This window comes from Vigna unguiculata, chromosome 4 (assembly GCF_037176805.1).
Source record: "Vigna unguiculata cultivar grain cowpea cultivar isolate G323 ecotype 2 chromosome 4, ASM3717680v1, whole genome shotgun sequence".
In the NCBI taxonomy this organism is placed as follows: domain Eukaryota; kingdom Viridiplantae; phylum Streptophyta; class Magnoliopsida; order Fabales; family Fabaceae; genus Vigna; species Vigna unguiculata.
The window spans coordinates 18,576,068-18,587,221 of record NC_140795.1 but is presented as its reverse complement, the minus strand read 5'-3'; the positions used below and the strand labels follow the sequence as shown (position 1 = coordinate 18,587,221).

The 11,154-nt window shown below is 40.4% G+C and overlaps 1 protein-coding gene across 1 annotated transcript; it reads left to right on the top strand.

Moving 5' to 3' along the window:
- Positions 1-451: 451 nt before the first annotated feature.
- LOC146886892 (uncharacterized) lies at positions 452-4,201 on the top strand. The gene is made up of 9 exons (XM_085671922.1): positions 452-642; positions 683-905; positions 1,014-1,224; positions 1,459-1,565; positions 1,695-1,879; positions 2,574-2,709; positions 2,812-2,935; positions 3,131-3,880; positions 4,125-4,201. Exons 1-9 carry the CDS (start codon positions 452-454, stop codon positions 4,199-4,201), a joined length of 2,004 nt encoding a protein of 667 aa, XP_085528048.1.
- Positions 4,202-11,154: the final 6,953 nt, after the last annotated feature.

Sequence of the window (11,154 nt, the reverse complement as noted above, 5' to 3'; positions counted from 1 at the left end):
CGTGAGGTATGCCAAAGAGGTGGAATTCCTCTAGTTAACTCAGGAAGGGAAATCGGTGACTAAGTATGCTGAGAAGTTCAAACACCTCAAACGCTTCTACACTCTACAGCTCGACAAGGAATGGAGATGCCGCAAGTTTGAGAATGGTGTCCGCGGTGATATTCGCTTGATGGTGGCTCCCTTATCCATCAAGGACTTTGCCGCTTTGGTAGAGAAGACCAGAGCGATGGAGAAGATGAAACATGAAGTAGAAGGCCAGCGCCCTCAGCAGCCACAGGAACCACAGAGGATTGGTGGACCATCTGGGTCTAAACCCAGACATGAGGAGCGGAGGAGGCAATATGATAGACCCCACCTTCAGTCTTAGGGCTCTAGGAGTTTCCCTCCCTAGTAGGGCTGAGTACAGTGTTATATATGTGGATGCCCTCACCTGAGGAACGCTTGCCCGTGTATGGAGTGTTACTGCCGGTGCAACAACTGTGGCAAGGAAGGCCACTTTGGGAAGGACTGTCCCACCATTGCTAGGGCAGTGACAGCCTCCAGTTCAGACACCCCACCAGCATCAGCAAAGGGACAGAGGCAACAAGCCTCAGGCGACAGGCAGGGTGTTCGCCATGACAGGGACGAAGGCGGCAAGCTCAGGTAACTTGGTTATTGGTTATTGTGTGATCGCTGGTGCTAGTTGTTGTGTGTTATATGATAATGGAGCGACACACTCCTTTGTGTCAAATGCTTGTATGGAACGTTTGGGTCTGCTGGTGTGCGAGCTGCAGTGTGAGCTTGCGATGTTTACTTCGGCGTCGGGTTTTGTCAAGACGTCGTCCTTATGTGCTAGGTGTTCGGTGGAGGTAGAGGGACGCAGGTACAAGGTGAATCTAATCTGCTTACCTCTACAGGAGTTGGAGGTAATCTTAGGGATGGATTGGCTCTCTGCCAATCGAATTCTTATAGATTGTCGAGAGAAAAGATTGTTGTTTCCTAACTCAGAGGAGCCTGAGTTTGTATCTCCTTAGGGAGTGGTAAAGGAGATTCAGAGTGGCGCACAATGCTTCATAATCTTCGCTCATATGGAGGTAGAGAAGGGAGAAATGTTAGTTATACCGGTGGTGCACAAGTTTGTGGATGTGTTCCCGGACGAGGTATCGGGGTGGCCTCCCAATAGAGAGGTGGAGTTCTCTATCGATCTAGTACCAGGAACCGACCTAGTATCGATGGCTCCATACCGTATGGCTCCAGCGGAGTAGGTGGAACTCAAAAAACTGATTGAGGAGCTGATGAAGAAGCAGTTCATCTGACCCAGTACTTTGCCTTGGGGAGCACCAATGTTGTTGGTGAAGAAGAAGGACGGGAGTTCACGTCTGTGTGTGGACTACAGGCAGTTGAACAAGATGATAATCAAGAATAAGTACCCTCTCTCGAGAATTGATGACTTGATGGATCAGCTGCATGGGTCATCAGTGTTCTCGAAGATAGATCTACAGTCAGGATATTATCAGATATTGGTGAAGGCCGATGATGTGCAGAAGACGGCCTTTAGATCCAGATATGGCCACTATGAGTACGTGGTTATGCCTTTTGGTGTGACCAATGCTCCGGCTGCGTTCATGGACTACATGAACTGGATTTTCAGACCGTTCTTAAATAAGTTCATCGTGGTCTTCATAAACGACATTCTCATATATTCTAATACTCAGGAGGAGCATGCTGAACATCTGAGGTTGGTGCTTAGTGTCCTAAGGGAGAAGCAATTGTATGTCAAGTTGTCCAAATGCGAGTTCTGGATGGATGAACTTCAGTTTTTGGGCCATGTAATATTTGCGCACGACATTGTAGTGGATCCGGCAAAGGTCAAGGCAGTGGTTAAGTGGGAAAGTCCCAAGTCAGCAATAGAGATCAGGAGCTTCGTGGGTTTAGCAAGCTACTATAGGAGATTCATTGAGGGATTCTCCAAGATAGTGGCGCCCCTGACGCAACTCACACGGAAGGACCAACCTTTCACCTGGACAGATAAGTGTGAGGAAAGTTTCCAAGAGCTGAAGAGAAGATTGACTAGCGCTCCGATACTAGTGATCCTGGATGTTAGGAAGCCTTTCGACGTCTATTGTGACGCCTCCCATCTCGGACTTGGTTGTGTGTTGATGCACGAGAAGAAGGCTGTGGCATATGCCTCGAGACAACTCAAGGTGCGTGAGAGAAACTACCCCACTCATGACTTGGAGTTGGCGGCCATAGTATTTGCCTTGAGAGAAACTACCTTTATGGTGCACAGTTTCGGGTGTTCAGCGACCACAAAAGCCTTAAGTATTTGTTTGATCAGAAGGAGCTGAACATGAGGCAGAGGAGGTGGATGGAATTCCTGAAGGACTATGATTTTGAACTGCTATATCATTCGGGGAAGGTGAATGTAGTGGCTGATGCATTGAGTAGGAAGACTGTACATGCTGCACACCTTATGATTAAGGAGGTGGAACTACTAGAGCAGTTTAGAGATATGAAGTTACAGGTGAAGTTGGGTCCGAGTCCATTAGGTGTAGTACCTTAACTATATCTAATGATTTCTTGGATTCAATTAGGGAGAGGCAACTATTGGATGTCAGCTTGAACCGAGTACGAGAACAACTTGGGATAGATGAGGCAAAGGATTTTGCTTTGGGTAATAATGGCATACTGCGGTTACAGAGCAGAGTGTGTATACCTGATGATGTTGAGGTAAAAAGGTTAATCCTTGAGGAAGGGCATAAGAGTCGTCTTAGCTTGCATCCTGGCATGACTAAGATGTACCAGGATCTCAAGGAATCCTTCTGGTGGCAGGGAATGAAGAAGGATGTTGCACAATTTGTATCCGCTTGTTTGACATGTCAGAAGACGAAGGTGGAGCATCAAAGACCCGGTGCGAATCTACAACCCTTGGAGATACCAGTGTGGAAATGGGACAGTATCTCCATGGATTTTGTGACCCATTTGCCACGGACTTTTAGGGGGCATGATACAATATGGGTTATAGTGGACCGATTGACTAAGAGTGCTCACTTCTTGGTGATGAACTTGAGGATGTGCATGGCAAAGTTGGCCCAACTGTACATCAAGGAAATTGTAAGACTGCATGGAGTACATTCGAGCATTGTATAAGACAGGGATCCTCGGTTTACATCACGATTTTGGCAAACCTTACAAGATGCTTTTGGAACCAAGTTGACCATGAGGACGATCCAGACACTTGAGGACTTATTACAGACATGTATACTGGATCACTTGGGAGCTTGGGATGAAGTGTTACCGTTGATTGAGTTTACCTACAACAACAATTTTCATGTGAGCATTGGCATGACGCCATATGAGGCTCTTTATGGCAGAAAGTGTAGGACCCCTCTCTGTTGGTATCAAGATGGGGAGGCAGTGCTTGTTGGACCAGAGTTATTAGAACAAACCATTGAGAAGGTGAGAATGGTGAGGAGCAAAATACAGGCTTCTCAGAGTAGACAGAAGGCTTACGTTGACCGTAGAAGGAGACCTTTAGAGTTTGCAGCTGGGGATCATGTGTTCTTGAGAGTGACCCGAACCACTAGCGTGGGAAGGGCCCTCTGCTCAAGAAAGCTTTCGCCCAAGTTTCTTGGTCCTTATCAGATCTCTAGGAGGATTGGACTAGTGACATATGAGATAGCTTTGCCTCCTCAATTGGCAAACCTTCATCTGATGTTCCATGTGTCACAACTGAGGAGGTATGTGTTTGATCTGGCTCATGTGTTGGAATCTGAGGATATACAGATCAGAGAGGATCTTACTGTGGAAGTGCCACCCATTGCCTTGGAGGAGAGTCGAGTTAAGGAACGTAGAGGAAAACCGGTCAATCTTGTCAAAGTTATCTGGGATCGGAGGACTGGTGACTCTACTTGGGAGTTAGAGGAGGATATGAGGAAATCACACCCGCATCTTTTTACCTGGTAAGTTTTCATTTTCGAGGTTGAAAATTTTCTTGTTGGGGAGAATGTAAGGCCCACTAAATTCCGTTTTCCTTTTCTGCCCTAAATTAAAAGGGTTGCCCTAATATAATGGGTCTAAGGGTTGGCCCAATGGGGATTCAGACCCTAATCTGCCCTAATTCCATTCTTTCATTCAATTTTCAGAAAACATGTTCCTCCTTGCCTCCTTTGAGCAGCCGCAACTCTCTGTTAGGGTTAGCCGTCAACCTTCTTCAAGCTAGCTCTAGTCAGGTTTCCGCTCCACCTAAGTCATTCCGCAGCTCATGATTCCCCTTTTCTGGGCCTATTTCCATTTTTACCATTAGGGTTTGGTAGTAACTCGTTCCTTTTTTCTGTTTTACCGTTTATTCTAGCTCTTAGGACAGTCGTGCTCACTATGTGCGTGTCGGAGTGTTCCGCTAGCTTGTTTTCCAGGTACTGGAGGCTAGGGTTCGCCCTTTCTTTTGTGTTGTGCTGATTGTGCTACTATTTCATCATTTTAATATGCTTGGTGTGTTGATGCGAACCTGTGTATGGTAGTATTGAGCCATTTGTGACCTGTTGAGTGTTTGTGCACGAGAGGATAGTGGTGAGCCCGTGTTTTCTCGCCTAAATGAGCAAGTCTCGCCTAGGTGAGATCAATAAAGGCTCACCCAAGCTACTTCACGCGAGTGGTCGCTCAGGCGACCCACGTTACTCTTGAGCGAGTGAGCATCTCGCCCAACCGAGAGGGGTCTCGCCTAAGCGAGATCCCGCGTGAGGCTACTGTTCCCCTTTTCGAGCCCTCACCTAGGCGAAGGGGGCTCGCCTGACCGAGAGCCTCTCGCTTGGGCGAGACCCTTCAGCCTAAGTGAGGAGCTGGGCGAGGCAGTGTGATGTGTGATTGTTTCCTTGAATCTTGAATGGTTAATCCTTGCTTTAATTTGAGTATTGTGTTAAATGCATGAGACAAATAAATATGCATGAGTGATGTGATTCATGAATTGTGAATAATGTGTTTGACATGAACTTAGCATGTGATCTTAATGAGGAGGTTGGTATTAAAGTGGCATGGTAACGAGATGAGTTGGAATGGTATATTCATGGATGGAGTATGATGAATTGGTATGAATTGATCTGGAACGTAAAAAGGATTGGTTATATAGATTGATGTCGTGTGTGTGTGTGTGTATATATATATATATATATATATATATATATATATATATATATATATATATATATATATATATATATATATATATATATATATATATATATATATATATATATATATATATATATATATATATATATATATATATATATATGCATGATAGGTCTTTCTTGATTGAACGAACATGATTGGTTGATGGTCAGTACATAAATCCTTGAGATCTCTAGGTGGGATCTAAGGGTCGTGCTTTAGTGGTCGGGATGTAATTCCATGGCCCCTGTTAGTGGGTGTCCATGGTGGTGCCCCATCTATATCGTCTGGTAAGTATTTAAGGTAAGGTTGCATCCTGACACTCTAAGGAGTCAGTTAGTGTCACTTAGAGCGGACGGACTCTTGTGGTGAGAGTAGCCGGAGGCCTAAAACTCTTTAAGGCTAACCTTGTGCGTGAGGGATTGATTCATCGTAACACTTGAAACACATAGCTCGGGGGTGAGCAGAGGTATCAACCACAAGTGCAAGCATCCGCTGAATCCGACCAGACTATATGTATCCAGATGAGTCGAGTCAGGGTCTAGTGTATTGCTTGAGAAAGTCATAACATGTGGGGTGATTTATAAATACTGCTTGAATTGGATGATAGTATGTGACTGCATGATAATTGATTTCTACCCTAGCTTACCCTACTATTTGGTGTTGTATGTTCTGTGGTGTGGTCTTTTCTTTTGCAATGATCATCAACTTGTTGATGTGAGCAGAGGTGAGAACTCCCCGAAATAATCAGGGTGATGGAGGTTCTGCTGCATAGTTCGCTTGGACTAGATCTGTATCTTGATGGGTTTTCTTTCTGGGCTATAGCCCATGTATTAGTTTACTGTTTTAATTCCCTTTGGGGTTTTCAGTTGGATGTTGTAACTAGTTTGCTTTGGCATCGTGGTGTGCCTAGGATCTTGTAGGGGTTGTGTTTAATACCCCAGGACTGCGCTGCTATACTATTTGTGCGTGACATTTCTTTAAATTACGCTTATTAATTAAATGGGACGTTACACACCACATGCTTCTTTAATCTGAGGAACCCATGGCCTGCATTAGAAGTGGATAGTTTCAGGGTTCTTTCTTTTTTACGGTGTAGCCATGCGTTTCTTTTTGGGGTTAGTCTCCCTTTAACACATAGAAGGTCTTCTCTTCTTTTCCTGGTGCTATAGTTGGGTTTTTTGAAGTTTTCAGCGCAAGCAAATAGGCACAACCCTTGTATCATTTCTCTAAACTTGGAGCCTGGTTCGTGGTAGTTTCACAATGAGTGCGAGGAAATCGTGGTTGTTCCATGTTGGTGCAGGTGGTTGCGGGACTTTTTATGTTGTGGGTTTTGGGTTGGATATGTGGTATGGGTGCTACCATTTGGGTTCCAATTCGTGTGAGTTATAGCGTGTGTAGTGGATGGATAGTGTAGTACTTTTCACGATTGGTTCTAGGATTGTTTTCTTTTGGAAGTGGTTAGTTCGGAGTTTTCTTACGTTCATGGATCAGGTGAGGGGCTTTGAGTAAAGACAAGTGGGTGCTATCAAAGGATAGAAGGTTCTTCATTTTATGGTTTTGACTTTTCTTTACGTTCCTAAAACTCATTTGTTTGAGGGTGTAGTGCATGCGTTTCTGTGGTGGTTTATTATTGGAGGTTGCGTTTCTTTTTCTTGATGCATGGGGTGGTCCATGAATAGTTTTCCTCGACTTAATATATTACGTGTGTTGGTACAACTTCCTTGGTTCTCATTAGTTTTTTATACAGAATTGATTAATTGACAAACAAAGTTTGATAAAGCTGAGGTGGCTTTATGTATCACATGTTTTCATTTTTTTAATTTTGATAAAATTTACCACGCTGGCTTCGAAGGAAAGAAACTCTAGTTTTGAAGAATTTTTCTTTCATACTTTTCTCCTTTCTCACACTCTCCTTTCTGTATCTTTGTCATGCGTTCCCCTTCCTTTTTTCGTGCACCACTACATGTTAGTTCCATTACTCTTGCTTTGTTTTCAAATTTTTGGGTTTACTATTTTTCTTTTTGCACCCTCCAAATTCACAACACACGTCTCTATTGTTTACTACAAGCGCTAGGCAACCCTACTCTTTGCACCCTATAGAAAATGTGCAGCAGAATGCTTAGTGTTTGGACAAAAACCAAGAGAGGCTGAATTGGACACAAGTATTTATACTGGTTCAGCTCAAAAGATCCTACGTCCAGTTGTTAATCACTTTATACAGAGAGATTAACTCAATCACTAATAATAACAGATTACAATCAGATAATCAAGATAATAGGGAAAAGAAAACACCTATCTTGAAGACACAAGAGATGAAAGTAACTTTCTTTGAATCACACAGAGACCTTGACCTAGCTTTCCTAGCAACAACAACAACACTCAATCTCTTTGAAACCCTTTTAGGAAAAGTTATCGCTCTACTCACACTAGGCTTTTGAAAGCACTATTAAGAACACCTAGAGAACTTCTTTGCAAACACAACACTAAGACTTTGGCTCTCAAAAAGGTAATTTCGAAGTAGAATTGCAGTTCTTTAAATAGTGATTTCAAAAAATTAGGTTAAAAACTGAACAAACATGTTCTAACTACAAAGGATAATCGATTATCACTTATGATATTTGATTATTCCTGTAGGTTTTATGAAAACAAAATTTGAACATAATCGATTATCACTACGGATTTTCCAAAAATGAGGGAAACCAAAGAGATGAAGTTTATGTTGCTGATTCTAAGTTAATTAAAAATACTTTACAAAAGCAATTAACTTATTTTACAATCTCCCCCTTTTTATGATGATTCCTATAGTTGAGAGTCTTACAAAGAGAATGGTTAAAATAAGTTAATGTTTTCTTTAAACTTTTCTCCCCTTTTTTTATCATTAGAGAAAAGGCTAAAACTCCCATTATATCAGATAATCATCATACCACAAGAAGAAAAAGATGTGCTTAATCATTCATAATTATATTTAAAAGGGAAAGTACAAATAGTGGTAAATCATAAAATAAGAAATAGAAATCCTCCCCCTAAAATTTTGCACTCATGTCATCATCTTCTTTTGCATGAGTGAATTCCTCATCAAACCTATTTTCTAGATTTGAAATTCTAGTATCTATCCCCCTAATTAGTCCAAAAACTTCTTCGTGACGCGAGTTAGAAAGAAGAAATAATTCTTCTAGCCTTTTATTCATGCTCAATATGTTGTCTTCTAAGAAAAAATGATCCAGCACCACTAGAAGATCCAACATTTTGGGAAGTAGAGGCTATAAGATCAGAAGGAGGAGTTCTTCATTTTCAGCTTCATAATTTGGCTTATCATCTCTATGGACATATACATCACCAAGAGGAATAAGTTTTAACTACTTGAGAGAGTTGTCAGCAATTTCATGTGCACGAATTGTACTTTTACAAAGCTCCCCAATTGTGTCGACTCCTTTGTATTCATAAATCCTTAAGATTAGGAGAGAATATGGTAGAGGATATTGTGGATACCTTTTGGCTTTTAGCATAGTATCAAGGATTAAGCTTGACCATTTGATGGGCACACGATTTAAAATCCCATACATTATAAGAAGATCAATGATGAGTCATTATTTTCCCTTATCCCATTCCCCTTTTTGTACCCATCTTGATGCTTGTTTAGTGCTTAATTGTCTCTTGCTAGAGCATTTTCCTCAATTGGGCTTCAATGGGCCATTATTTCGAATTTTGAGTAATTTGACATTAATTGGTCTATTTTTTGTTACCAATTATTTTTAGGTATTTTGTGGAGCAAATTTTTGAGCTTGGACAATAATCTTAAGATGAAGAGAGAGTTTCCATATCATTGCCATGTGAGCACCATGCCAATCAGCTTGTCCACGTCACTTGTCCACCATTTTGAACCTATAGTGGCATTGTTGTAATTCTGAGTGGTAGATTGGCGATTTGTAATTATAAGTTCCTATGGTAATGTGACCACATTTTTGGAGGGTTTCCTTAGAGTGACAATCCCTCTCTTTTTCTCCCTCATTCTCAATTTTTACTTTTTTGAGAGAACACCCATTTGGGGGTTTTCGTTTTCACGCATTTTCCACACGTTTTGGAGTGTTTTTGAGCATTTTGTACACTATTTCAGTCTGTTTTCTTCATATTAGTGATGTATTTTTCTTTACCTTTGCTTTGTAATTCAAATTCCACCGCTTTCTGACTTAGTGTATTGACTACTTGAAGGACATACAATTAAGCTTTGAGGTTCTATTTTGTATTTGTGTTTTGCCTCTTAATTACAGATTGGGTAATGTGTTCTTGGTTGATTTCGTTCATGCTTAATGAATTAGGTTGGCTGCCATAGATGAATAGACGTTTGTATTTCTTAATTGCGTATTGAAACACGCTTTCAATCCTCGCTTAGTAGGTTTGAACGAGTGGATTGGGTATGACTAGAACCCTAATTACGTGACCCATTATGAGTGAAATTGCATTCAAATTCAAGGAAGTCAATATTGTTTTTAATCTGCTTTATTAACATTTACAAAACTATTTAATTTATTATCATAATTCTGGAATCTGCCACCCCCCCTTTGTGTTGAATTGCATCTGAAAATATCTTTCAATGAAAGGTTTGGTCTTAGGTTTCCAGATTTGGATAAATTCATCTCTCCTTTCTTCATCGAAAATCCAACCTTCAATGGAAGAAGTTCGTGGAGAAGGCTGAGTTGAACGTGGAGTAGTACGTCGACGAGTGGGAATTTTTCTGCGGGATGATTTTGCCATTGTGAATAACACAGAAATTTGAGAGTGAGAGAGAGAGCTGTGCGAAACTTTAGGGTTCAAAAGGGGGCAAATTGAGAGATGTCGATTTTTCTGGGTGAATAGTTGAAATTGGCGGCGAGAATTTATAGGAAGATGTTTGCCAACGAATATATTGAAGAAATCGAGGCAAATCTAGCCGTTACAACGACTAGTTTTTGAAATTTTTTTGCCCAACGTTGCGCGATAATTGATTATCCTTGGTGATAATCGATTATTATTTCAAGGTTTGAATCCTAAAAAGAATTGGATGAGCAGATAATTGATTATTGTAAGTTATAATCAGTCATTACAGAACAGATTTTAGTAATTTGGATAGGGGTCTTGATAATCGATTATTCTCTCTGATAATCGATTATCCTTAAGAATTTGAACTTTATTCAGAGAATGGATAATCGATTATCCTTAATGATAATCGATTATTGAGCGATGCTTTACCAAAATTTGGAAAACTTTAAGTTGTTGCACTTTCAAGATATTTCTAGTATTTCCAAATCTCTCCTAAGTTCATAAAATCCATCTTCAGCTAAAGGTTTTGTAAAAATTTCAACTAATTGATGCTTGGTGTTTACATATTCTATAACACAATTTCCTTTACTTATGTGATCCCTTAAAAAATGATGTCTAATTTCTATGTGCTTTGTTCTATAGTCCATTATGGGATTTTTGGTTAAGTTTATGGCACTTGTATTATCACACTTTAGAGGTATGTGATTTTGATAAATATTATAATCCTCTAATTGTTGTTTCATCCATAGGATATGAGCTCAACAATTGCCAACAACAATGTATTCAGCCTTAGTAGTTGAGAAAGCCACATATGTTGAGTCTAGAAGCTTTGGAGTTAGATATTCGATCGTCAGACCCTTATGTAACTCATGAGGAAGATTGTTTTCTTTCTTCGTTTCTGAACAAAAAAACCTACAGTCATCAAACTTCCTTTTAAGCAAACTAAAGGAAATGTCTCCACCAAATCCAAACGTCCTGACCATTTAGATTAAAATGCTCCAGAATATCAGTCTATACACATAGATAAGACATACAATAATTCCTTTTGCCACCATCTCTTCATATTCCCATTAATATTTTATTTGGAATTTAATGATATTAATTTAAACCAAAAAATTACATTTGTGATACAATTTAAATTATCTAGTAATAAGTTCAATCAACAATTAAAATCTTAATGACATTATATATCAAATTTAATAATAATGA